The 26,099-nt window shown below is 48.2% G+C and overlaps 1 protein-coding gene across 8 annotated transcripts; it reads left to right on the top strand.

The window, feature by feature from the left end:
• Nucleotides 1-1,986: 1,986 nt before the first annotated feature.
• Nucleotides 1,987-25,260, top strand: EXOC7 (exocyst complex component 7). 8 transcript variants are annotated; one of them, XM_009279419.1, is made up of 22 exons: nucleotides 1,987-2,151; nucleotides 2,946-3,011; nucleotides 4,083-4,267; nucleotides 4,977-5,082; nucleotides 5,618-5,840; nucleotides 7,146-7,313; nucleotides 8,376-8,387; nucleotides 13,467-13,559; nucleotides 14,444-14,512; nucleotides 15,861-16,006; nucleotides 16,333-16,485; nucleotides 17,178-17,276; nucleotides 17,899-17,961; nucleotides 18,286-18,352; nucleotides 20,795-20,833; nucleotides 21,889-21,954; nucleotides 22,700-22,820; nucleotides 23,248-23,343; nucleotides 23,636-23,699; nucleotides 24,245-24,286; nucleotides 24,468-24,601; nucleotides 25,006-25,260. In XM_009279419.1, exons 1-22 carry the CDS (start codon nucleotides 2,092-2,094, stop codon nucleotides 25,106-25,108), a joined length of 2,175 nt encoding a protein of 724 aa, XP_009277694.1. In that variant the 5' UTR covers nucleotides 1,987-2,091; the 3' UTR covers nucleotides 25,109-25,260. The 8 variants fall into 8 exon arrangements, with proteins under 8 accessions (XP_009277694.1, XP_019327673.1, XP_009277697.1 ...); XM_019472128.1 differs by lacking the exon at nucleotides 8,376-8,387; XM_009279422.1 differs by lacking the exon at nucleotides 14,444-14,512.
• The last annotated feature ends 839 nt before the right edge of the window (nucleotides 25,261-26,099 follow it).

The following is a 26,099-nucleotide window of genomic DNA, read 5'->3' as shown; positions in this document are numbered from 1 at the left end:
TGAAAATCCCTTCTGCAGGAAGGGGCTTTTTCTCCCTGTTCCGTCTCATGGAGGGCGAAGCAAAGGGCGACTCAGCATTCCTCCGCGTCCGCTGCTGAGTCACCCGTTCGCCTTTTCATCTGCCGCGGCAGCTTCGGCGCGGAAAGCAATTCCTCCCAGGCCTGTGGGGGCCCTTTTTTTTAGTGGCGGGGCCGCGGCGGGAGGGCGGCGGGCCCGGGATTGTCTCGGAGCTGCCGTTCCGCCAGCTGCACCCACCGCTGGAGAAACCGCCAGCAATGAGCTGGGGGGGGTGGTATTTACAGCCTAGAGATCCCGGGTGTGCTTTGTGCCATTTTGCACTGTATTTTAACACACATTCAAACTGCAGTGTTTCTACCTTTTCTTTTTCATTTTACCAGAAATAACCCCTGCTGCTTTGACTCTTTGCATTTGACCAGCAAGCCAGGTTTTTTCTGCTGCCTCCCCTTGGATGTGGCGTTGCACCTCGCTTTTGCACAGACTCTGGCAGTTTTTACACGATTTATTGGCAGACATTTATTCACTCTTTACCACCCCACCTGGCAGCTGGGACATAGGCTGGGTGCCTCTATCCCAGCTCCCCCTCTTTGCTCTGAGGGCTCAGTCACCCCGTGAGGGGGTGAGGGAGCCTTTTCACTGGCTTTTCAGGAGATATACAGCACTGTTCAGAGCAGAACATGCAATTGTTCCCCAGGCTCGGCGAGGGGATTTCCTTTTGGCTCTGGCTGCCCTTTGAATGAGGGGGTGAGTGTTAGCAGAAAGAGCATGGGTTGCTATAAAAAAAGAGATGGCTCTGCTGTATAGGGAAAAAAAACCCTTCCCAATCACACCAGCCCAGCAGGGAAAAGCACAAAGAGGCGCTGGGCGCTGACCCCGGACAGGGATCACAGGGATCTTCTCTCTTATACCCACAGGACAAGATCCCCTCTAGCAGGTGTCCCCATAAAACATGGGCAGGCAACCATGGCCGGGCAATGTCACATGCAGAAAACACAGCACCCTGGCTGTGCATCGCCCCTCGCAGCAGCCGGAGCCCAGGCACAGCTGTTTGCAGCATGATAAGGTGGGTTATGAAACGCAGTGAAGTTGTTGAACAAAAGAGGCCCTTCGGGCTGTTTCAGCTCCTTTCCAGAGCCCGGAGTGGTTTGACAAGGGGAAGATGGATGGGAACACGCCGGTCCCTTTGCGCGGCAGGAGCCTTGCCTTAGTGCAGCACGAGATGGCGGGAGGCTGTGACTGTCTCTACTGATAAAACCAGCTCCCTGCTCCAGGCTGGACGTGGTTTATGAGGATGCAGAGCCCCGTAACTGCCCCAGTGTGTGACAAACCCAGCCATCCCCACCTATGCTGCCAGAGGGAGAAGACGGTAGCTTCCTTGCGGTGGTAGCCTTTCTTTCTGGAAAATGGATGCAGGACGGGGGTAGACTCTGCACTCCTGCAAATGCCTTCTTTTCCATAATTCACATTCAAATTTCTGTCATTTCACTTCCCAGGGCCCAAACCCCTATAATCTTCCTCCACACCTTGTTTCTCCCCCCATGAGTGTGGCAGAGCGGGCCTGGGCCTGGCTATCCCAGCAGCTCAGCACGGGGGAAGCTGGGTGGCTTTGGACTCTCCTCGGGACTCCGTGTCCTGTGAGGACGTCGCTGATATTGAGGTTGGAGGGGTTTGGCTCGGCCAGGCCGTAGTGGGGACGGCGGGCTTGGGGAGCCAGGCCTGCCCTGACAGAAAGGGGGTGCCCCACTGGGACCCGCCACACCAACCCGCCACCCGCCACACCACTTCCAAGCGCAGCCTGCCCGCCACTCCCAAACTGGCTGGTACGAATGGCAGGGCGCCTGCGGTGCGCATGCGCCTGTCCTCTTCTGGGACAACGGCGCATGCGCCCACGGCTGGCGCCTTTCCGGCCCCCACTTAAACAGAGGCCACTCTCTAGATGGCGGACGGCCTTGCTGCGCATGCTCAGTGTGTCTTGCCGCTCCCAAGATGGCGCCGCGGCAGTGACGGGGGGCGGAAGAGGGTGTGTGCAGTGGGACTGAACGGCGGAGCGCGGCCCCGGCGTCCCGCGGCAGGATGATCCCCACCGAGGAGGTGTCGGCCCGCAGGAGAGAGATCGAGGACAAGCTCAAGCAGGTGGGACTGGGCTAGGGACCTGCTGCGGGCCCTGCCGGGACCGGGGCCTGGGCCCGCGCCCCCAGCCCCAGCGCGTTGCCTAGGAGACGGAGCTGGGAGCTGGCCTGGAGGTCCCCACCGGGCCTGGGAGCGTCCCGGGACCCCCTAAGGGCCTGGTCACTCCGCTCCGGGCCTGGCAGCATCCCCAGGTCCCCTTCAGGGCCTAGGGCCCTCGTTTTCAGGGTCAAGGGGTATCTCTGTCCCCCACTTCGGGCCTGGGGCCCCACTCTTAGGGCCTGGTAGCTTCTGGGAGCTCTCCATTCAGATCCTCAGGCCCAGCCTGTGAGGCCAGCCCTTGCAGGTTGCTATTCCCCCCCTATCTCTGGGCTTCAGTGACTTGAAAGCAGCCCTTGGTGGTTGCTTTGCATTGGCCACTTGAGTTCACGGCTGTGCCTGGGATTTGGAAGGTGCCTGTGCAACGCCTATGTTGTGCTGTGGTAGGGAAATGTGTGGTACCTCAGGTGTAAAGGTGTTAATTTTATATTGTGCTGTGACTTTAGTGTGCTAAGGCTCATGGTATCGAAGGGAAACGAGTAATCCATAAAAACCTCACTCATTACATTATGTGACTCTCACCTTGGGTCAATTGCCCTGATTTCTGGTAAGAGGTGGCATATTAAAATGCGACCTCAGCATCAGACCAAACATGGCTGGCTGCAGTGTTTACCAGGACTTGTAAAAACCTACATGTAATGTTTAGTGACTTAAATGCTTAGTGTTCAGAACTGAAGACTATTTTTTCATCCTACTGTCAGGAAGAAGAAACTCTGTCCTTTATCAAAGAGAGCCTTGAGAAGAGTGACCAGCTTACAAAGAACATGGTAAGGGGGTCCTTGAAGTTCAGCCCTAATGTTGGGCCTGGGTTTACTTTTTTCTTAGGAGAATCTGTTTTCAAGGCTGTCATTGTGCCCATCTGAGGAATGCAGAGTAATGAACCACTTGCTCTGCATCTGTGTTTTACACTTCAGTGGCTGGGCAAAGGGGAAAACTGATGAATGTTTCAATCCTAAGTTTCTCTCCTGGGAAGATGAGGGCTCAAACGAGCTGTTGGCCTCGTCTCTTTACAATCTGTCCTCTCTCTTGGGAAGAGGTATTAATAGACCCCAGACTAGTTTGTGCAACAGCATCGTGTTGTTGCTTTGTAAAGTCAGGTCTTGTTTGGAGTTTTATTTTGGAAGTGTTCTCTTTAAGAGGTAGAAAGTAATTATTGTGCTCTAATTGCTCGTAAGCCCTCAGCTAGTATACTATGTCCAGTTTTGGGCTCAGTGCTTTAAGAAAGTCATAGAGGCACCGCCAGAGAAGTGTGGAAAACATAACATAGGAGTGAATCTTGAAAGAATTACATTTTGGCCTAGAAAAGATGACATTAAGGCATCCTTTATGAGCTTACTAAGGTTTTCCACCTTTCAGAAGCAATATCACAGTCCCTTTTAAAAACCAAATGTCTATGATGGAAAAGAAGGTTCTCATTATACTGGTCCTGTGCCTTCATGTTGTGCATCTCATGTTTGGGTTTTAGTGGTATGGAGCAAAGTGGCTGCTGGTTTATGCTTTTGTTGCTCTTTTTACCTAGGGCAGTTCCAGGCAGTTCCTCTGGATTTGTTTTCTGATGTCAAATAAAATTTTGCTTCTCCTTACTACTGTCTTGGAACATTATCTTCACACTTTACATTTAATTCAAGATTGGCCCATCTCTGTGTGGCAGGTGATCTGTTCTGTGATTATTAATAGAAATTAGGACATAAAGGGATTAAACAGCCTGCCTAAGGAGCCATGGCAAATTAGTAGCCCAAAAAGAGAAGCTGGGACCTGAAGGTCCCTGATTGCCCTGCTCTAACTACTACCCCACTGTATGGATCCATGTGAAAGAATGTTTCTCTCTTGGCATGTAGGTTTCTATCCTCTCCTCCTTTGAAAGTCGTTTGATGAAGCTGGAGAACTCGATCATCCCTGTCCATAAACAGACAGAGAACCTGCAGCGCTTGCAGGAGAACGTGGAGAAGACCCTCTCCTGCTTGGATCACGTCATCAGTTACTACCATGTGGCTAAGGACACAGAGAAGATCATAAAGGAAGGGTGAGTTGAGCAGCTAGATCTTGCTGGGGAGCTTCATCCTACTGAACTTTTGGGATAGAGGTAGGGGAGCTGACTCCACACACCCATCATAATGTTCCTTGTACCGTTCCCACACTCTTTCCCCACCATCTGTCCACAATAAAGCTGCCTGACTTGACCTTCAGCAATCCCCAGAGGGCAAAGTCTGCTCAGACTATGCACTGGTGTCTCTTGCAGGTTTTGCAGACATGCTGCCATGTGAATCTCACGAGCATTGGTGGCTTCTCTTCTTTCCTCCGCTCTTTTCCCAAAGGTTCTTCCTGCCCTGTTGATGTTGTAGCTGCATCCAGGATGAATCAGAACTGTTCTGGACCCTGCTTTCAGTCTCCGGGAGGGTGTTGTGATGGCCATTCTCTGGGGTGGGATGTGCAGCTTCCTCTACCTACCCATCAGGGCCTGACCGGGAGAGGAGCGCAAGGCTGAGAGTTGTGGAGTTGTGTGCTGCTCAGTCATCAGTACTTCCGCACTTGCTGCGTGGATTCTTCTGCACTTGCCTCTGCTGTGGCATTGAGTGGAGGCAAAAGGGAATCCCATGATCTCCTCCTAGTTGAAGAAAAGGGAATTGAAATTTTCCTTGTTATTTTTATCAAGAAAGCACCAGACCAAACTCAGGATATCTTCTTTCTTTGCTTCTTGGGGCACTGCATTTTATATTTGGTTTTATTTTCAGCCCCACGGGGAGGCTGGAGGAATACTTGAATTGCATGGACAAAATCCAGAAGGCGGTGGAATACTTCCAGGACAACAATCCAGACAGTCCGGAGCTGAACCGTGTGGTAGGTCATGGGTCTGGAACCTGGCATGGGTGAGAGAGGGACAGATGTAGCCCTGCTGCTTGCCCTCTTGCTGTGAGAGGCTGACGGGCTTGCTGCCTGGTGAAGAAGGTGTTTGGGCACAGGTGAAGAAATGATTGGTTTGGCTTCTGTTTAAATCTGCACTCAGCAGCATTTCTGCTTGTGGCATTTTGCTCTCTCTATGCATTCCGCCAGTAGGACTTCTGAAAGCATATCTTGCATGTGTGGTAGAGTTGATTGAGCCTCCTCCTGAGTAGCTCTTGTCAGTCCTTCAACTGCTTGAGCAGAATGGGAGATCTGTTTAAATCCCACTTGAAGACTGAGCAACTCCCAAGCATTTTTTTATTTAATTTGCTTTAAAAGTCTCTTAGTTACAGGCGTTGTTGGAGTTTGAAGCATGCAGTACTTGACAGTGGTTAGAAACGCTGCAGAAAGTACGTTCTTATGCAGAAATACTCGTGAGTGACTGATTACAGAAGCCCTGTGCTGCTTCTGTCCTTCTGCTGTTTTGTGCCAGAAATCCCTCTTTGAGAGGGGCAAGGAGTCCCTGGAATCAGAGTTCCGCAGCTTGATGACACGACACACCAAGCCGGTCCCACCCATCCTCATCCTGGACCTGATCAGTGGGGACGATGAAATGGAGACGCAGGAGGAGATGTCTTTGGAGCACCTCCCGGAGTGTGTCCTGCATGATACCATCCGCATTTCTGGCTGGCTGGTGGAAAACGGCAGGAATCAAGGTTGGTAGTGCTGCGTGTTGTTCCCTTGTAGTTCTGTATCAGGTGAGTGCTCTCCAACTACTTACCACGTATGGTTGAGACCAAAAGTAGGGTGTTGAGGGTTGTGTGTAGCACTGCACAGCTTGGCTTGTAGATCGCACGCCTTCAGCCATGAAGCCTCTGCTCAGGTGCTGCTGTGGCTAACAAACCACGAGTCACGCTGCTGTTGGTAGCTAGCAGCACTAGCAGAACTAGTGACTGCCTTAGTGGCACTTTTTAGGTGAGTAGTTCAGTCTCCTTTCAATCACCTTAAGATCCTGCTTTTTTTACAGCATTTGTAGTGAGACTGAAGTGATGGTTTGTCAGTTGAACAGAGTGATCTCCTGGTGGATATGATGGGAGAAAGAGCTGTGTAAATAAAGCACAAATTATCTTAATGCATAGTCTGTCCTATAGCAGAAATCCATTTAACTTGCATCTGTAATGCCTTCTGATGGAGCTGCGACTATCTAGTGCTCAGATATTATAAATGTGCAGGACACTGGTCACTTATTCCCATTTGGCAACTATTTACGAACAGAAATTTTTGTACTAAATGTGACCAAGGTGTGGGGGGGAAGCAGCACAGAAGACTTTCTTCAGTCAGTACATCTCTCTTCTTTCCTGTTCTGCAGCATCAAAATCTGCCTACAGCTTTATACTCCTTTATTAACTTATCCTTTGGGAGTGAATGACTTTGTGGACTTGTTACAGGAAACCTGTACTTTCACACACACATAGCTACTAGAATCACCCCCCACCTCAATGATTTACTTCTGAGTGGGGATTACTGTGCTTATTACTGTATGACGAACATCTTTAAAAGTTTCTTAAGAATTTTTCCATGATCAAAGGCGACTCAAGCATATATAGCATATTTTATTAGTCGGTTTGTATTCTGCTTTCACATGATGAACACCTCATTTAGTTCCTGAGTCCTGAGAATTGTGTAAAGTCTCTCACGCTAGAAACTGAGCGCTTGAATTGACAATGTCTTGCACAAATGTCTCCCATCAGTTCCACAACTGATGTGCTCTTGGTAGTGGTGCACAGACTTAATGTTGCGTGTGTGTGTGTGGGGGGGTGGAATGAATAGTGCAGGGGAAGGAAGAAGAAGAATTTTTTGAAGAAAATAGGAGAGGCTCTGGGAGGGAAAAACGCTTACTTGGGGTCCCACATCAATGCTAGTAAGTCCCCTTAGGGGCACAGAGTGTTTCAGGAAAGGTTTGTTTTACCATATAGTGTTCCCTGTTTGTTTATAATCTTGTTTCTACCTTGTCTCCTTAGATTTCATGACTGTTTACTTCCAAATCCGCTCTGTCCAGCTTGACCGCTCCATCAAGGGGCTGAAAGACCATTTCCGTAAGAACAGCTCCTCCACGGGGGTGCCGTATTCCCCTGCCATTCAGAACAAAAGGAAGGACACCCCCACCAAAAAGCCAATCAAGAGACCAGGTGAGTCCCTGAAGGGGGGATCACTGTGCTGTGTATCCTCTTGCCTGGGTATCGAATGCATATCTGCAGGCGTTCTCACTGCTGAGGTAGCCTCTGTGTCTAAAGTGTGCTTTTAGGACAGGAGCAGGGGTGAGATTTTAGAGATAAGCACCTCTTCTCTGCCCTGGATTCAGCATTGAGATTACAGACGCTTTCTGTCTCTGTTTGTCAAGTCATCAGGTCTGTTCTCTGGGCAATGTAAAGAGAGGAGAGGGGTCCTGTATACAGGGAGAGAAAAGGCCATTGCCTTAACAAAGGCGATAAGTAAAAAGAGACCCGAGAGGGGTATAAAAGGATATGATCTGAGAACACCCGTCCTCAGCCTTGGAGTATGGAATATGGACTGTGCCACAGCAAGATAGAAAACTCAGATCTGATAAAACACATCACTTTAATAATTAGTCATGAATAAATTATTATTGTGCTAGGAAACCAAGAACTCATCGGGAGTTGAGATGGGGACTAGGTAGGTGCCTACAGAAATGAGATACAAAGTTGTCTGAATTTTGGAAGGGCTGTTAAAGCTTTTGCCTCGGCCTGTCTTTGGAAGAGCTATGAATGTGGCTGGTGGGTTATTTCACCTCTCCTCATAATGGAGTTTTGCTGCATTTTCTGCAGCTGGTGAGGCGGATCACTCCGGTGTACGGGAGTGCAGAGCTGGAGTTCCCGTCTCTGAAATGTGCCATCTAGTGGGAGTACAGCCAGAAGGAGGGCCAGCAAAAGCTAGCACATACGTCCCACAGCAGCACAGTGATATTGTCCCTCTGTGTGTCACAGCACCCTGTTGTCTCCTCTGTAATAGTGACGAAAGTCAGAAAAGTTCATATTTCTGTGGGTTTACCTGGCCAATACTCCCCCACCCTAATATTTTTTCCCGTGTTGTCCAAATACTCTTACTGGGTTCAGGAAAATAATAAGAAATGTGGGTAGGGACTGGGAATGGATGGGGTGGGGAAAGGGAGGAAAAGAAATATCCATTTTAATTGTGTTGTGTTTATTTTTATAAACCTGATGTGAATGCAGTCCTCATCCCAGGTAATGTGCGTCTATATGTGCGTGTGCTGGCCCCGGTGCTCGCTCTCTTCACTTCTGTGTGTAGAGAGGCTTTGCTGGGCCTCTTCTTGCTAAAGCAGAGGGTGTGCCTGGGATATTTGGAGAGGGAGGGCTGCCTGGGGAAGGCTGTGACATCCAGAGATCACCCCTCTGGTCTTTTAAGACCAATGTGTGCCATTGCTGCTGTGCCCTGGAGCCGTTCCTGAAAGCTTACGTGCGAGTTGCAGTTGGTGAATGCAGTCAGTCTGCGAATTTCAGTGGATTTTCCCCTGCCAGCAGAGAACCACCTGACAAGGGGATGTCTCACCCCACACTTGGCTTTTCTCTGGAGTTTGGCAGGTAGTTATTTGCGTAAGAATTTGCCCCCAGTGTTGGGAGACCTGTAGAGGACAATATCCTCCTGCTAAGGAGAACCAGCTATGCTGCAGATAGCAGAAAAACAGTGTTTAAAATTGCTCCTAAGCATGACGGCAGTCATTTGCGTTCAGCTCCTGAACAGTGGCTCCTGCTCAACAGCATGGTTACAATAGGTAAAAATTATTTTTGTGTGCTTCAGTAGCTCTCTACTGGAAAGATGCCAGATGGGGATCTGTAGTTGAGCCATGGGGAACTCAGGTTGCAGATGCTTCAGATTTGGTCCACAGTTCTCAGTTATCACCTGATACTGAAAAGATCCCTGGGCTTTGATTGCTGTGGAGTCAGCATGATCAGCAAACATTTCTGAGCAGCTTGCCAAATGGTAACATCTCCCCTATGCTCTAGCTAAATAGTCAGAGATGGAGGAGATTTTTTTTCATGGGCAGGTTAAAAAAAAAAAATCACTAGGATTTTTTTAATGAGTCTCACATCCTGGATGCTCGCATAGAGAGTACAGAAAGGAGCCCACATGTTTGAGAGCACAAGCACTTGTTCCCTACAAACAGGGCTTCTCCAAAATGAATGCATTTGGGCATCCAAAATTACTTTTCATGATGAATGTCTCGGCTGTAGATTTGCCAAGAGATTTTCATATCTTTTTGCTCAGTTTAGTTGGAGTTTGAGATGGGCTGGGTAGGAGGCACAGAGCATGGTCTGAATGCGCTTACAGAGCTGACAGTGTATGAAGGAAAGAGCATTTCAAATGATCTATTGGGGTATTGTTAATCTCAAGAAAAAATAGTGGCTAATTTGTCTCCAATCTAATGTGAACAAGGATAGAGAACCAGACTGTAGCTCTTGAAGGACAGGGGTGGTTAAATCTCATACACCAGCCATCTCTTATGGCTACTAAATTGTACTTAAGTGAAATTAAAAATGGAGGGAAAAAAAATAGTCTTTGAGCAGAGATTCACTGGTTTTTCTGCAGTTCCATCAGCTTTCAAGGACAGCTCTTGAGGTGGAGGTCTTACACTCTCTTCGCACTGGCACAGTGGCCCTCTTCATAGAAATATTCATCTGGTGGTGTTTGATTCTCCTAGTTTTAGCCTTTGTTCAATTACGGACAAAAAATTTTTTTTCTGTGCTATTGCTTCAGTAAGTAAAGTCAAGTTCTGACAATTTGGGTTTCAGACAAGGGGGTTTTCTCACAGTTCCAACAAGTGAGTTGATTTCTTTAGTCCTTAAGGAAGAATATCCCAGTGCACACCCCAATGCACACTTTATAACCTGTTGCAAGGGATAAATAACAAACTAAATCTGATGTGCTATAACTTGTTTACCCACAAAGCAAAGCGCAAGAGAGGCTACAGCTAAAGGGAACGTGAGGTATTAGGGACAGGGTAACAAGGCAGAGACCCCCCCCCTCTCCCCCGGGACAGGGTAACAAGGCAGAGACCCCCCCCTCTCCCCCAGGTACTATGCTGGATTCTGGAGAACATGCTCCATATCCATGTGTTGTTTCAGAGGGTCTTCATCTCTCTGTTATTGTTTTATTTGTTGGTGTACCCTGTACCGTCTCCTGTTGTTACAGCATGCAGTTGGAAAATCTGACTGCTGGAGATGCTTCTAAAGCAGAGTTGTCTCCTCTTAAATGAAACTTGCCACATCAAGTTGAACTGATGAAGCAATCTGTGGGCTTTTTTTATTTTTTTTAGGAGTTTGCTGTTTGAAATGTCAGCAGCCTGTCTCAGAGGGCAAGTGTATTCAGATTCCCAAATCATCCTGCTGCAAACATATGCACATAAAATATTGCTTCTTTGTGATGCCTGTAGACCCAGTGCTCCTTTTGTTGGCTTGAGAGCGGCAGCTAGCTCAGCAGCTCTGCATTGCCAGGGAAGGATAGGGCCAGAAGATGCTGGTAGGGGTACCCAGCCTGGCTGCCTACAAGCAAAAGCCAGAGAGCTTTAGCCAGTTTTATACAGGCTCCTGCAGCTGGTGCTTAAGAAAAGAGGATGTGTTGCCCTTCTACTTGGTTAGAAAACTGCCTAATGGAAGAAACAGGAGAACAATGTGCAATTGGAAAGCTGTGCCTCATATATGCCCAAAAGCCACTTTATTTAATAATTGGGCCACAGGGACAAAAGTTTCAGGTGTTTTTTTGACTTTGGGGGGTTTTGGGGGCTCTTTTCAAGCTATAGGGGAGCCCTTTTCCAGTTTACTTAATGCTGCAGTTCACCTAGCGGTGAGGTGCTACCTGAAGGCAGGCTGTGGAGTCTTTGTGTGGCAGAATAAAGAGCCTGTTCCTGCTTCCCACTTCTTATATTGATCACTGCCTAGCTTGAATGTGATGTTTTCATTAGTAGCTGAAATGCAGTCCCATTTGGTTTGCGAGCTGCCTAATAGGGGAAAACAATCATGGAACAAAAGCATTTGGCTTCCACTAGAATCCATTAAAGCCTAATTACAACGCTAAGTAAGAGGGATACAGCAGCACTGAAGCGATGCCCATGAACACCGAACACTTGGTGTGTGTGTCAGCGTAAACACAGGTAATTGTGCTTATGCAAATAAAACGCAGCAGAGGGGTTTCAGCTCTCATCTGAGAAGAAACTGTCGGGGTGGGCTGTGGAGACGTGCACTGCATACCTGTGAAGTGAGATCCTATTGACAGCAGCAGCAATTGTACTGTCTGCTTGGTTTTCACACCGATTTACCCTCTTTTTTTATTCTCTCTCCCCCCCCCCCCCCCCCCCCCCCTACTTCCCCCGCCCCTTGAAAGTGGGAAAGATGAAAGAACTGGTAGAAGAACAGTACCCGGGTTGAGCTGCTCTGCGTCAGCTGGGCCATGGTAACAGCAGTAAGAAAGAGCTTAGTGCATATCTCCAGAGCTTGCTACAGCCCTGCTGCTCAGAGGAACTTGCTGTTGTGCCCAAGCTCTTAAGGTTTCTGAAAGTAGCTAAGAATAAAGTGGAAGTGTTGGGTGTGAAGAGCATCGGGAAGCTTGGAAGAAGAGGCATAGCCCTCTCATTTGATCATATGGCAGAAGCTAGGAGCAAATGCATCAGCACAGCAAGGGTGTAAGTGTTCCCACCTCCCTGGTGTGGGTCTAGAGGGTAGAAGTTTCCTGCTAGAAGAATGTGTTTTATGGATATGATTTTTTTTTTTCTTTACTAAGTGGTTGAGAACACTCTGAACTGGGGGAAGAAAAATGTTGCCAGTGAAATATTACGCTTTAGGAACCATGTTCTGTTATTTAGTAAGTGCACCAGGTTAAGGCAGCTTGGTAATTCAGTGGGAACTTCTCTCTCGTGTTCTCCCCCATTAGAGATGCACTGTCTGGGGGACTTGGATGTTTCTTTCCCCCTGCTGTATATCCCTTTATGGGATGAAGCTGTCCTGCACCCCAGGATGCTGTTCTGCAGCAGTGTGTACTTGGGCTTCCCCTCAGGATAGCGGTCCTCAGCATTTGGGCAGCCGGCACTCATTTCCAGGCTGCACTGTGGCTTAGTTACTGGCGGAAGTAGGATTTTCTGCATGTTTGAAGTATTTATTACTTTAAAGCGGAAGAACAATTCTTAATTTTGGCAGCAGCATTTTTATTTCTTAGATCCTCCTTCATTTACTCAGCCTAGTTCTGTTTCATCTGGGTCTCCTATAGAAACTCCTTCTACCTTCCCAAAACTTTCTGTTCCCTGTTGTGCCGGCAACAGCAAAGCTCTGCTGTGAGAGGGTGTCCATGTGCTTGTGATAATTGGAGCTTGTTGCATGACGACTAACCTTTTAATGTGGAAACAGTGCTTAGTCTTCAGTTGTCACATTAATGCTTTGTTTTGTGCTTTCTAGCTGTATATCCAGCATTGGCTTTTGTTCAGTTCTGTCTGGTTTTTGTGTGTGTTAAGTATAAATCTTTTAACCCAGTGTTATTTTTTTTTTCCATGGTTTTAATTGATTTGCAGTTCCTTAGAAGAGAAGTGTCTTGGGGATTAGGGTGACTTAATACGAGTTAGACATGGGTGGGCAGCATCCATTATTCTATGATTCCTGTGATGGGAATTGCTGTTGCAATTGCTCTCTCGAGCCCAGAGGTTGTCACCCTTTTATCGCTTCCTGTAACGCCAGAGATCATTCCTTGACTTTGCTGTGGGGCTCCTGATGGGTCTATATTGAGCATGCTCAGAAAATACCCCTCGGAAGGGCACCTCTTTCTGCAGCTCTAGCCAAGCGGCTGCGATTGTGGCTCTGGGGAGCAGGCAACACGTTGCCGGACAGGAATTGTCCGTACTGCAAAGCCCTGCTTCCACAGCTGAGGAAAAGCAACAAACCTTGTAAGCTTGGATGCAGAGTGCCGGCTTAAATAAACTCATTGCAGGGAAGGTTCCTTTGTTGCTTCCCTTCCCTGATCATGTTTTCTCACCCAGCCATACCACCTCACCAAACTGATTTGAGTACTCCCTGATTCTGTAACCCTGGCTGGAATTCATGCCCCCACCCTCAAAGCAGGGAAACAGTCTGGAAATGCCATTGTACCCGCACACTTGGACATGAGTTTGGGGTTCACGTTCCTGTACTGAGCATGCTCATTGGTGCCCAGCATCCTCTTGCTGGGCCCAGGTGACTTGCTGGTGGAGGGCTGGTGTTCTGGGTTTGTTTTCTTTCACTCATTTTCTAGGTCTTCTTGTCTCTTCTCTCTGGTTCTGGTGACAGGCACGATCCGTAAGGCTCAGAACCTTCTGAAACAGTACTCTCAGCATGGTCTAGATGGGAAAAAGGGGGCCTCTAACCTCATTCCTATGGAAGGTAATCACAGCTCTAGCTACTTCACCCTTGACTTTCTCTGTGTATCAGCATTGCTTTTCCAGGTGGCACTTCCATTAGCCTAGTGCTTGGTGGACAGCATTAGATAGGTACAGCTATCCTTGGGGAACCAAGGAGATGCTGGAGGGCCAAATTATTTTTCTGAATTCAGTGTCTGAATTTCAAAGGCTCCGTAAACATGAGAACAGGTGGAGAGGAGTGTTACCTTAAAGCAGTTGACCCACCATAGCCACCTGGCTAATGGAAGCTCTGCTCTGATGACATCTGCCTGTGGTGTTTCTGTTCTCTTTTTCTTTTTGCCTGGACTTTGAGACGTTCAGTTTCCTAGTGACCTTTCCAAACCTGATGCTGAAGTGTCAGACCACAGCTAGCTCATTTGCTTCAAAGCATCTGTAAGACCTTTCTGCCTCCTGCTATGTATGCATCAAAAGTAGATCTCTTCAGCACCTACATTGTAGTCTACTAAATCCCAGATGGTGACTAATATCCCTCATTTGGGGGAAGAAAATTCTCGTGCTGTGCAGGAGATGGGCTTTGAGTTTGGATTTGTAATGGTTGTGGGTACAAATTGGACTTCTGGTGCCTGCTATCCCATTCAGAACTTATGGCAGAAGGTTCAAGGGACTCCTGTGGCCCAAGAAATTGCTTAACTCACGCTTGTCATCAGGTTTCAAAGGGTTGCTACCGCTACATAGCCCAATAAAGGGATTTGGTCAGGTAGCATTCCTGGGACTGTGTAGGGAAAAGAGTGTCCATCAGATCGAATAAGCCAAGCCTGAAGCGGCTTCCAGCCAGTGTGAGCATCCATGCTGTAACCACCCTGGATAAATTGCGCCTTCTGTTTGTGCCGGCTGACATCTCACTAGGTCATGAGCATGATTTACGAGTTAAACACCTTTCCGATACCCTGAGCGACAAGCATGGGCCGGCTGCTGGTAAGTACCATGTTGTCACTTCATAACAAGCTGGCTAACATCCCTTCTTTTCAGCATGTTTCACAGTAGTTTTGTAGCCAGTGGCTGTTCATCTACGTGGGCAGTCCTGGAGCATGGGCCTTCTCTGGCTAAGAAGCTCTGGCTCTTCTCAGTAGAATTCACTCCTACTAATCACGCACACCCCAAGCCCTCAAACAGGGAACCCCAACTTTGTCCAACCAAAGACTGGTAGCCACCATGCTGAGGGGCACTTTCCTATAGGTAGCTACTGGCTTGTTCGGTGCTGAAGTGAAGCAAACAGGAAAGGGATCACGTGCGGGATGCAATACAGTGGGCCGCTCTCCACCATAGACACTCTGTAAAACCACACCACATTTGCGTGTCCCCTGCTGACCATAACTTTTAAAAGATCAACCCGAGGGACCTGTCAGTGTAGGGAAGAATTGGTTCTTTCTCCATCAAAAGTTGCAGATGTTGCTGGGAGGAGAGAAGCAGCAGCAGCCCATAGCTTAGAGAAGGCCTCTCTGTGTAATCTTACTGTCTTAGTGGTTACTACAGGGGTCTGAGTAATGCAGGATGGTGAGAGTCCGTTTGTGTCTGTCCTGCTGACACATCCAGCTAGTGGTTGGCATGAGTTGGTGTGGACCTTTGTATCATACTGGCACTTCTCATGCCTGCCACGTAGGTTCTTTGATGGATCTTTGTCTGAGACATGCTAGGACTCGAATATTTGCATTTGTATGCAGCATTGTGTGGCAGATAGCTCACCTAGCTGTGCTGATATTCCTGCTTCATAGGATTTAAATGTTCATCTGCCTGTGTTTTTATCTTCTGTTTCTGCCTGTGGGAAGAGGCTGCCTTCCAGGACAGCCTTGATTTCCCAGAAATGTTGATGCAAAATGGCAGTTCTTCATCTGCGTGACGGATGGAGATAAGGAATTCTAAAAATACAAGCAGAGATGTTGAATAATTCACCTCAGACCTTCCTGAGTTTAGTACTCTGTGTTCAAGCCCTTGATTAAATTTAGTCTGTATCCCAGAAGAGCTCCAAACTTGCCTTCTGTCATGAGGCTGGAAAGGAGCTGGTGTCCTGATGTGCCTGTTTCCTGAACTGCAGATGACTTTGCATGCCTCCTGCAGGGTATGCATAGCTTCCCATGCACAAACCCAGGGGGCAGGTTTGGTGAGATGACGACTCTTGTTCTCATGCAAGATGGGTGCAAAGCCAGAACTGCCTTTTCCAGAAGAACCTTATGCTCCTTGTGTAAACCAGGGCCTTGGAGTGAGCAGAGCTGCTGGAAGCTCAGTGCAAATTTTGTTCTCTCTTAAAACCATCTTGCCCTTACAGGGAGGGATGACGTCTTCGACATCGAGATTGATGCGTACATTCACTGCGTTAGTGCCTTTGTCAAACTGGCCCAGAGCGAATACCAGCTCCTGACAGAAATCGTCCCGGAGCACCACCAGAAGAAGACCTTTGATTCTCTCATCCAGGTCAGCTGAGCCTCTCTGCTTGGCTCCTCCTGTAAAGGATACACACGAAGTCTCTTTCCCTTCCTCTTCATTGTGAGGATGTGGATTCCACCACCTGCTGTGGGTGCCCAAGAGCACCACTACTGCTAGGGTTGTCCTCCAGGACCTGTTTAGGGAACCGGTGCCTGCACAGACCCTGGAGAACATGTGCTCAGAGTCACTCACTGGGTACCGCGAATGACCCATCAGCTAAACTGGCATCCTTAACGGGTATCCGGCATTGAGCCCCTTGTGCTGCCTGGGCAAAAGTCATGCTGCTTCCTTCTGACTCTCTGGCTTTGTTGCAGGAGTCATTAGATAACTTGATCATGGAGGGGGATAACATTGTCTCAGCTGCCCGGAAAGCCATCATCCGACATGACTACTCGGCTGTGCTCACGATCTTCCCTATCCTTAAGCATCTTAAGCAGATGAAGCCAGAATTTGACCAGGTCTTGCAGGTAAGCGTGATGGGATTGAAGAGGGTCCTGTGGCTTGGGTTGTCTGGAGAACTTTCTGAAAGGGATTATCACAGTGGCTTTGAACAAAGCCACGCTGCTTCTGTCCTCCAGCATGGACTGGGAGTGACACAAATGCAGCTTGCTCCTTTCTGTGATGGTGAACCAGCAACTCAGCATCTCTCAGCAGCAGTTCTTTTCAGTTCAAGTCATGACCCGGTGATGGACCATCTACATTATTCTGCTGTATACGTGGCCTCTGAGGTGTTTCATCTCTGATACTGTTGAGCTTAGTTTAGACTGCCCACTGACGTCTGGAAGATGGGCTGCTCTGAGGAGAGCCTGCTTGGACCGTGCCACAAGGTTCTCCAGGTATCAAATATGGCATCCAGGTTTAGCAAGACTCCTTTTCAGCTGGTGACTGTGATGCACCAACCTCCTGTATCGGGTACTGCGTAAGAGGAAACATGAGAGGTGGCAAGTCCTGGTCACCGTTAGGGTCACATCATCTTCCCTTTCTGGCTGGCAGAAGAATGCAGGATTTCACATGTTGTTGATGGTGCTGTAAATATAATCCTGCCACATGGGGAACTGAGAATGAGATGCTGGGGTGGTGGATCAGGGAGAGTAGGTGCTGGATGAAAGTTCAGATACTGTTTGTTTTCCTTCTCTGATTTGTTATGGAACTATTCCAGGGAACTGCAGCAGGCACTAAGAACAAACTGCCAGGGCTGATCACTTCCATGGAGACCACTGGTGCGAAGGCACTGGAAGAGTTTGCAGACAACATTAAGGTAGGATTCTCCTCAATGTTCTCTCTGGCAAGACCAGCAGGCTCAGAAGAGGGGTTTTCTGAGCAGAACCCCTAGCTTAGCTTTCAGCTTTCCATGAGACCATGTAGTTTCTGACTCTAAAGCAGGAGCTTGCTGGATCACTTTGGATGGTCAGCTGCAAATACCAAATGCTTGGTGCTGATTTCAAATACAGGAGGCCTCTGCCTGAGACCCTTAACAGGCATACTACAGATAACTTAACATGAGCTTCCAGGCCTCTGCAGATTATCAAGTCAATCTCAGAATTTAATCCTATTTAAAAAGAAAGGAAAATTGCTGACTTGAAAAGTTTTGGAGGACTCATGTTAAACTGTCCCTGTGTAAGGTGGGCTTGGTGAATGCACTGCCCAGTAGGTGAGCTGAACATTTGATGGTCACATGCTGAACAAACCCCTGTGGTTCTGAGCTGCCGGTGCATAGGAGCTGTGGTTTCTGAGCACCAGGAGATGGCACTGCAAGAGCCGAGTCTGAGGATGTTGAGAGAGGCTGGATAAACAAGCCTACAGCTCACTTGCAGCAGCAGTTGTATTGTAGATGCCTTCAATTTCCTTATATGCTTACCTCATGTCTCTTCCCTTCTTAGAATGATCCGGACAAGGAATATAACATGCCAAAAGATGGGACAGTTCATGAACTCACCAGCAACGTACGTGATGATGATTTGAACCATCCTTTGTGGAAAAACAGCTTCTGAAGAGGTTTAAAAAAGAGCAGTAGGGATATTTCTTAAGTTAAGCTGTCTTGGTATTGGAAGGGCAATTAACTGGCTTGCATGGAGAGATTAGCTAGTTACCCTTGCTAAGCCATGATGTGATGGTGTGGGTAAAACCCAGCAACTCAAAGGAGTGTAGTGATTTGTTTCTTGAAGGCTTTTAAGTGTTGGGGGACAAGTGGTCCTTCCATGATCCTTAATAGCAGAGCATAGGAGACGCAATGTCGGTTGCTCATAACTTCCTTCCCTTGCTTCTAGGCCATTCTTTTCCTACAGCAATTGTTGGATTTCCAGGAGACGGCGGGTGCCATGCTGGCATCACAAGGTACATACATGCATGGGGCATGCAGTCCTTCCCCAAATTGTCTGGACATCTTCCCTAAAAAGATCAAACCTCAATATGCACTGTGAGCTTGTTCTCCTCCTGTCCTTCACCCTGTGGTTTGTCTTGTTCTCCAATCGGCCATGACCACATAGTTGGTTATCTGGAGAACTCCAAGGGATGCAGAGAGTTTCCCTGCTGGCCTTCCACACTTGCTCCTATCAGGTACTCTTGGGATGTTGTTTATTGCTGATGTGCTCTGTGATATCAAGAGAGGATGCCTTAGTCATTTAGCTTCAGATCTGACACTGGGCTGGTCCTGTGACTGCACTGAGTGAGGGTGGTTGGTCCAGCTGAGTTAGCTTTAGTTAGGCTGCGTGTTGATGAATTGCCACCTTTCTCTGCCACATCCTCTGGTCAGAGTATAACAGGAGCAGCAAGAATATTCTCCTCAGCATCTAGCCATGGTCAAGCTGGGACTCCTGAGCTATTCATGTGCCACGTACCCTAACAGCAAGACAAGTTTTAGCTCTGGTCTCCGTGATGCTAAAGAAACTAATTCCAGAAAGAAATATTTAGATCAGAAGCTGAGAGCTGCTGCTCACGTAATGGGATGCTGCTGCGTATCAGCTAGAGCGTGATTCTTGGTTCTGTGCAGAGCAGCAGCTCCCAGCTCTCTAGTGAGCCCTTGGCCTTGGCGGAGCTCATGCGTTCAAGTAGGTTGGAACAGAGCAGGCTGGAGAGGTGGAGAACTGGAGATCCAAGGGGTGCAGGGACCTGAGGAGGCACAGGCCACTAGCTGGTGTTTGGAAAGGGTTAAGGAGCCCCTTAGGAGCAGGGGAAGGGGGAAGCTTACAGCTGCCTCCAGACTTTTATCTGCAATTCCTGCTTGGAAAGTTCTGTCAGTTCTAAATTAAGTCAAGCTAGGATGTCGCTGTTTCTCACCACCTCTCCTCTAGCCACTGCCTTGTGCCCTCTCCACTTGCAAGCTCAGTGTGCTCAGAGCCTCCTGGGCCTTGACTCTCTCTCCTTGGCCAAAGAGGTGGTCTGAGGTTGTTTGGGGTTTTTTTGGAGAAACCAACTTTCCCATGTCCTTCCCTGAATGGTGATGTCAGCGCTGTTGTTTCAAAGTCTTGACATGTTGTCATGCAGTAGAGATCTGTCATAGGAGCTGATTCAAAAGGTAGCATAGGCTTTTTTATTTTTTATATTGGTCATATAATAAAATGTGACCATATCCATGACACACAAGCCATTTCCTTCTTAATTGTGGTTGGTTGTCCAATCAGCTATAGAGGGATCCCGCTGTGTAAAGACAGCTTGAGAAAAATACTTCTTTGCAGTCTGTTCAATTATTAAAGCTTGAAGTCAGTGTAATTGTAACAGATCTGGTAACGGGCTAACATGTAGTAGCTCAGAGCCTTGCATGAGATGACCCACAATCCGAGTGTTGTAAATCGTGTTCTCTCTGTCTGCAGTCAGGCCTTAGGGACCATCTGCTGCCAGATGCTCCCTGCTTTCTGCCAGTGTTGTTCTCGTGCAGAAACAGCTCTGTCGCTTGCTCCAAAAGCTACGCCTGGCCCAACACGGGGCACCCACGCAGGGCAGAGCTGTTCTCATTTTGAGTGACGCTGGTTACTGAATGTTGGTGAAGTTGTAGTCCGGGTCCAGCTGTGGACCTGACCCTAGACCAAGCATCCTCAGATCAGAGGCGATTATGTCAGTGGAGTTTAAGAGGGGAGTAGCTTCTGCGAACAGAGGCATCTGCTTTGGGATGGTGACTTGCCCCCAAGGGTGGCTCTCTAATGACAGCTTCCAGCTGCTAGCTCAGGTGTGGGTGTCTGGAGTTGGGTTAGATAACTCCCACAGTGATCCCAAGTGGTGGGAAATACATGCGGTTTTTTCCTGCGATGTTTGCCTCAAGTGGTAGCAAAAGCAAAGTCGATCAGATCAATGCAGTGATGCCAATCCCTTGCTCTTGCCCACCAAACGGCTCTGTAGGGCCCTGCATAGCCATGCAGGGATGCTAAAGTGCAGAGTGAGGGTGGGATGGCTTTGCTCAGGTTCTCGGGAAGGTTATATGGGCTGTGCAGTTCATTTCAAGGCCCAGTAAACTGCTGCTGGCATGAGGGGAAGCTTTCCTTTGCCTTGAAAGTGGGTTTGAACTGATTTTGGAATGAGGTGTCGTGCTAAATACAATGATAATACAATGTCTCTAGCAGGGGAAGGAGGTTAGACTCTGCCTTTCCTCTGTGATTTCCACTCCGTTTGTGGCCTTGGAGGGACTCCTGCCTGCTCTCCTGTGTAGCTGTCTGTGGCTGCTCTGTGTTAATATCTGCTTTGTTCTCAAAGGGATGGTGGTCTCTAACCTGTCTTTTTGCACTTTGCATTTCTTTTTCTCTCTCCTCCCTCCCCTTTTCTCTCTGCTCTGCCTAATCTTTGTAGTCCTTGGGGACACATACAATATTCCTTTAGATCCCAGAGGTAAGCAGACTTACCCACACGTACCTGTTCATATTGCCTCGGACTCTGGTGATGTATGTTAATTCTTTATCCTCCAGGAGTGGTAAATAAATTAACACATAATTGAAAAGGGAAAAAGGGGAGGGTAAGTGACTCTTGCCAGTGGGCTGGAGAGAATAGGGAGGGCTTGTCACCAGCAGACAATGAGGGATGCCACACGAGCTGAAACAGGCTAAAGACACTCTCATGGCACTGAATCTCTTTGGCACGGGTAGCAAATTGGCCCAGCTGGTATCATGCTTTATCCCATGTGCGCTCAGCTCCTTATTGTCCAACTCCCAGCAACAGGAGCCTTGAGGCCTTTCCCATGGGGTGCTTATGAACTCGGACCACCCGAGCTAGGCCCGGCTGCCAAACTCTCTGGTGGGGGGAGGAGGAGATAGCTACCCCACGTGTCCCATGGGACCCATGCCCACAAGCCCCTGAGGGCAGAAAGCCATCTCTTATGCATAGACAGAGGAACATGTGCCAGCCCAGAGCCCTTGCTTGTAAGGGCAGGCTCCCATGCTGGCGCAGTCCCTCATACAGAGCCAAGTAGGCCCTGTCAGCAACCATGGGGATGGCTGAAACTTTCCAGAGCCCTTCTGCTTGTTTCAATTACTGTTGTGTGCTTGCTGTTAACAGCTCCAGCTCATTTGTTCTCTGATTGCCAATTTCTAGTGCTTACAAACCCTCTTCAGGTGGTGGGGGAAGGATGGGGAGGGTGTGTTTAATGACTCTATTTCTGATCAAGAGGATGTCCTCTGAGCACTAGGAAGGAAAGGAGAGATTTTTGCCGGGGTGCTCTGCACTTGATGCAGATACAAGGACTGGGGGGTGCAGAGCTCTTCCACCCTCGCCCTGGATAAGCCGCTGACAATCGGCACTGAAGCAGGGAGCTAATTTCACTGTCGATGGGAGCTCTGCACTAATTCCATAGCAACAGGGGCGAGGCTTGTTTGAATAGAGGCAGGCTGACCACACATACCCCCCTTCCTCATGGCATGTTAACTGTCCTAAGACTCTTTTCTTTTCAGAGACCAGCTCTTCAGCTAGTAGTTACAGTTCAGAGTTCAGCAGGCGGCTGCTGAGCACCTACATCTGTGAGTACTCTGCACACCTTCCCATTTCTGCCCCATCGGCTGTCTTTCGCTTAGCTTGTTCTTGGGTGAAGAGCACAGGCTGTGTTTCTTACTCCATGTGATCTTCCCGTGTTTGAGCTGGAGTCTGATGGGAGGGATGGAAAAAAGGGGTCAAACTGGGAGTTTCAGACTGTTACAGTTAGACAGGACAAAGCACAGTGCAGCAGCTTGCTGTGCTGCAGAGCTTTTGTCATCAGTTGCCTCAAACCACTCTCACCCAGTGCTTTGCACCTTCAGCCCCACAGAGGCTCCCAGCTGCCAAAGGGGCTCTGTAAAATCTCGATCCTGCATTTAACGGTAAGATAGTGAGATGGGTTCACGATACTACCTTGGGATGATCTGTTACAGTGGAGATCAGGTCCTTTGGTGGCTTTGAGATCTGAGCCTGTGTCATGGTCAGGTTGTGTCTGATCGCCCATGCTGGTCCTGGGACTTATTCTGAACACAGAATGCAACTGTATTGCCAGTTGCGACAAAGGCACTAGTTCGCAGAGGGGTTTTGGTGACTCGCTGAGGAAAGATCTGTGTAAGGCTTGTAGGACTGTTAAGTACACGTGACTGTACCCTTGTTTGTGCATGCAGTTGGGGCTGTGCTGTTCACTTTGCTGTGGGCCCACAGCGACAGTACAGAACGCTCGGTTCGGATTGTCAGTAATGAGAAGTTTCAGTGCAAAACTTCTTTGTTCTCTGTTTTTCCCTCTTTAAGGCAAAGTGCTGGGCAACTTGCAGCTTAACCTTCTTAGTAAATCCAAGGTTTATGAAGACCCAGCTTTGAGTGCCATTTTTCTGCACAACAACTACAACTACATTCTGAAATCTCTGGAAAAGTAAGCGTGTACCTGGGTAAATCTCCCTGAAGTCCAGGCTGATTCCAAGCATGGTCTTGGAGCAGAGCTGTGCATTGAGTGCATTTACTTGCCGGCCTGTCTCATCTCTGCTCTTTCTTCCATTCTTGAAACTGCCCTTTTGAAAGCTTTTGCACTATTACAACCATTGCATTACACAAGAGTGGAAGATAAAAGCATCAGAGATGCCTTAAGTTGTAGAGAGTCCTTGGATCTTGGGAGGACTGAGGACATGGCTTTGGAAAGTAACTTGGAGTAGCTTCTGTCTCCCAGTTTGTGCATTTCAAGGTCCCTTTTATTGTAAAGGGCAGAAAAGAACTTGCTGACAGGGGCTTGAAATGTTGCCATCCTGCTGGCAGGCCTGAGAGCAGCTGGCTCATGTGCTTCCTCAGGTTTTCTGTTCTTTCAGGTCTGAGCTGATCCAGTTGGTAGCTGTGACGCAGAAGACAGCCGAGAGGTCTTACCGGGAGCTCATTGAACAGCAGATCCAGACCTACCAGCGCAGGTCAGCTGACATCCTCCACTCTTCACTTAGTTTTGTCAGTTTGAGAGGTCCTTGGGAGCCAATGCTGCTGGAGCAGTGGGAGAGATTAGCTTAAAACAGAAACTTGTCTAAAACCAAAGCCAAGTATTTTGGTGTCCAAGCGATTAATCGAACTTGGGAAGGGGTCACTGTGGAAAGTTTTTGGGGTGTGTATTGTCTGGGTTGGCCTTTGGGTCATGGGTGAAGACATAGATGTTCTGGTGAGGCACGAGTAACTCTTCTTTGCCTCTTTCCTATCTCATTTCACATGCAGCTGGTTGAAGGTGACAGATTACATCTTGGAGAGAAACCTGCCTGTCTTTCAACTAGGAGTGAAGGTGAGAGGATGGGCAAGGATGGTTTTGAGATGATAGAAATTGCCGGAAACATCTTCTCCTTTGTCATATTAAAAAATTCCCAGAAGCCTTCTTTATATCTCATGCCAGTATTGCTCTGCAGACTGAATACTGTGGCTGGGACAAGATGAGCAGCACTGCCTTCTAATCTCCCCTGCCCCAGATTCATACAAGTCTTTTAATCTCTGCCTCCATTCTTATATTTTCACCAGAGCAGATGCTTCTATTTTGGATTTGCAAAACCCTGAGACCTTCCCTTTAGAAAGGGCTGGAAGCATAAAGAAGTCTATTTTTTATGTCTGTTCTGGCTGAAAATTACCCTCGTTAAACCTACTTCAGATGAAAGCCAATTGCTGAATGTAGGGTGTGCTGCTCACTGCAGCTTTCTCTCCTCCCTGCTTTAGGAGAGGGAATGGAAGCCATGTAGGTAGGATATTACTTAGGTTGGATGGGGAGTTGTGGGCAAACACTGATGTTGGAAATTTATTTCTGGAGATGAAATAAAATCCTTTCCCTCCTTGTTGCAGCTCAAGGATAAGGAGAGGCAGATGATAAAGGAGCGCTTTAAGGTAAGGAGGTGTTAGATGGCACAAGAACATCCCCTGGTTGACTGGGACAGACAGTCAGACCAAAGATCTGCCTAAGGAGGAGACCTGTCTGTTGGTGATCAGCAATGGAGGGGAAGAACATCAGACTCAGTACAGAGACGTGATTGCAGACAGGACACTCACTGAGTTTTACTTTGGACAGGGTTTTAATGACGGGCTGGAGGAGCTATGTAAGATCCAGAAGGCCTGGGCAATCCCCGACATGGAGCAACGGGACAAAATCCGCCGGGCACAGAAAACCATTGTGAAGGAGACCTATGGTGCTTTCTTGAACAGGTGATGACCTCTTGCAAAATTGTCCTCTCTTTGGATTTACTGAGGTCTCTGGGGCCTAGAGTAGCCTGAGCTGAGTCACTTTTCTACTGTCCTGTCTTAGCTTCTCTGCCTTGCACACTAAAACATCCCCAAGCTGAACTCTACTAGTTGCAAACATCTGCTGTCACGCTGATTCCTTGGTCAGGGTGAGTGCAGGCGTTCTAGCTAGCACAAGGCTCTGAGCCACCCTGGGCTGTTCATGTAAAACTCAGGAGACCAGTTGTAACCAGGTCACTTGCTCCCTACAAGATACCCTGTCAGATTCAAGTGGGACGTGCTGGAGCGGAGCTGATTTGTGACAGAGGAGGGGGGTCTCTTTGCTGTGTTCCAGTCGTTTGTCACCTGGGGGTTGTCTTCCTTTGCAGATATGGCAACGTGCCCTTCACCAAGAACCCTGAGAAGTACATCAAATACCAAGTTGACCAGGTGGGGGACATGATTGAGAAGCTGTTTGACACATCGGCATAATTCTCCAGCTGTCATGTACTCTCCAGCTGCCAAGTACAAGTCAGCGCTCTCTCAGCAACCTTTGGGACTCCCTTCCCTTCTCCCCTGCCCCGTTGTGGTGGGCAGGCTGTTATAGTCGTATTTATCAGATTTATAAACCTGTGGAAACACTACCTCCTGGCTGTCTTTGCCTTCTTCCGTGGATTCGGAGTAAAGGCTGCTGTGTGGGCTCTTACGTTTGCACATCTTCAGGCCTGGGTATAAATGTTAATGCTTTGATGTGCAGCAGACATGGGGAGTGTGTTTAAAAAACAAAACCAAAAAAACCCAACCCACCAAACTTGATGTGCGACATGGGGAGTGTGTTTAAAAAACAAAAACAAAAAAAACCAACCCACCAAACCAAAAAAAAACCCCAAAAACAAAAAACACAACCAAAAAAACCCACCACAAAACCCTTATGGGTACAGTCCTTCTGTTAAAGGCAGGAGGCTGTAAGCTCCAAATGGTGTTGCCTGCTCCCCTGTGGGTTTTGGGAATCTCAGTTCTGGACATGGGGAGTGTGTTTAAAAAACAAAAACAAAAAAAACCAACCCACCAAACCAAAAAAAAACCCCAAAAACAAAAAACACAACCAAAAAAACCCACCACAAAACCCTTATGGGTACAGTCCTTCTGTTAAAGGCAGGAGGCTGTAAGCTCCAAATGGTGTTGCCTGCTCCCCTGTGGGTTTTGGGAATCTCAGTTCTGTAGGATCCCAAAGGATTTTCACGTTGTTACTCTTAACTGTTATTTAGTTCAGCGATGGGGCGAGATGCCGATTCTGTGGTATTCTGTGTGGTATTCTGTGTCTGGCCGCGGCAGACCTGGCAGGCCTGCCGTCTAGTTGTGTACCCCAAAGTTTCATGAGCTATCCCAGTAGCGGTTGTCTGTCCTGCGAGAGGCAGTGGTAGACGGGGTGATGGCAGGCTGGAGTCATGACAGAGCAGTGAGAACCAGAGGGAACTCCGTG

This window comes from Aptenodytes forsteri, unplaced genomic scaffold (assembly GCF_000699145.1).
Source record: "Aptenodytes forsteri isolate BGI_AS27 unplaced genomic scaffold, ASM69914v1 Scaffold243, whole genome shotgun sequence".
In the NCBI taxonomy this organism is placed as follows: domain Eukaryota; kingdom Metazoa; phylum Chordata; class Aves; order Sphenisciformes; family Spheniscidae; genus Aptenodytes; species Aptenodytes forsteri.
This window is presented reverse-complemented; position numbering and strand designations above follow the sequence as displayed.

Bases quoted from the DNA above. Each gene is read 5' to 3' on its own strand.
- EXOC7 (XM_009279419.1), top strand. From the start codon at position 2,092: ATGATCCCCACCGAGGAGGTGTCGGCCCGCAGGAGAGAGATCGAGGAC. The intron at 14,513-15,860 runs GTAAGTACCATG...TTGCCCTTACAG, and splicing joins CAAGCATGGGCCGGCTGCTG to GGAGGGATGACGTCTTCGAC. The intron at 16,486-17,177 runs GTAAGCGTGATG...GAACTATTCCAG, and splicing joins AATTTGACCAGGTCTTGCAG to GGAACTGCAGCAGGCACTAA.